This window comes from Eimeria mitis, genomic scaffold (genome assembly GCF_000499745.2).
Source record: "Eimeria mitis Houghton genomic scaffold, Emh_scaff1827, whole genome shotgun sequence".
Classification (NCBI taxonomy): Eukaryota; Apicomplexa; class Conoidasida; order Eucoccidiorida; family Eimeriidae; genus Eimeria; species Eimeria mitis.
In genome coordinates this window covers 9121-9750 of record NW_013570148.1, presented here as the reverse complement: position 1 = coordinate 9750, position 630 = coordinate 9121, and the positions used below count along the sequence as shown (strand labels likewise).

At 62.5% G+C, this 630-nt stretch overlaps 1 protein-coding gene across 1 annotated transcript in view; it reads right to left on the bottom strand.

Annotated features, from left to right (window-relative positions):
- Positions 1-630, bottom strand: part of EMH_0044190 (uncharacterized protein) — a gene marked incomplete at both ends in the record, with an annotated part of 1362 nt that overhangs the window by 620 nt on the left and 112 nt on the right. Inside the window, one exon of the mRNA XM_013495930.1 lies at positions 3-630. Coding sequence (XP_013351384.1) covers positions 3-630 — 628 coding nt within the window. The remainder of the gene's footprint in view (positions 1-2) is intronic.

The window sequence follows — 630 nt, the reverse complement described above, 5'->3', positions numbered from 1 at the left end:
TTGCTGCTGCTGCTGCTGCTAAAGTACCTGTAGTTCCTGCGGCCGGAGCAGCAGCAGCAGCAGCAGCAGCAGCTGCTGCTGCTGCTGCTGCATGCACGTGGTGAGAAGGTATGGTGAGACAGCCCTGCAGCAGAAGGAAACCTAAAAACAGAAGTCGATTGCGCTGCTGCTGCTGCTGCTGCTGCTGCTGCTGCTGCTGCTGTCGTTGTTGCTGTTGGTGTTGTTGTTGCCAGGGCTGTTGTTGATACTGGCGCGGCTGCTGCTGCTGCTGCATCAGCTGCTGCTCCTGCTGCTGCTGCTGCTGGAGCTGCTGCTGCTGAGGGGTGCCGCGCTGCAGCAGCACGCAGCAGCAGGGAGGCTGACGGCGGCGCAGACAAAGCCCACGGTGCTGCTGCTGCTGCTGCTGTTCTTGCTGCTGCTGCTGTTGCTGCTGCTGCTGCTGCTGCTCTATGGATCGACGGAGACAGCCGCTGGGCCGCCCCACGAGAAATGCAGAAGGGGGGCCGCATGCTGCTGCTGCTGCTGCTGCTGCTGCTGCTGTTGCTGCTGCTGCTGCTGCTGCATCACCGGCTCTGCTGCTGCGGTTGTGGATGCTGTTGCCGTTGCTGCTGCTGCTGCTGCTGCTGCTGC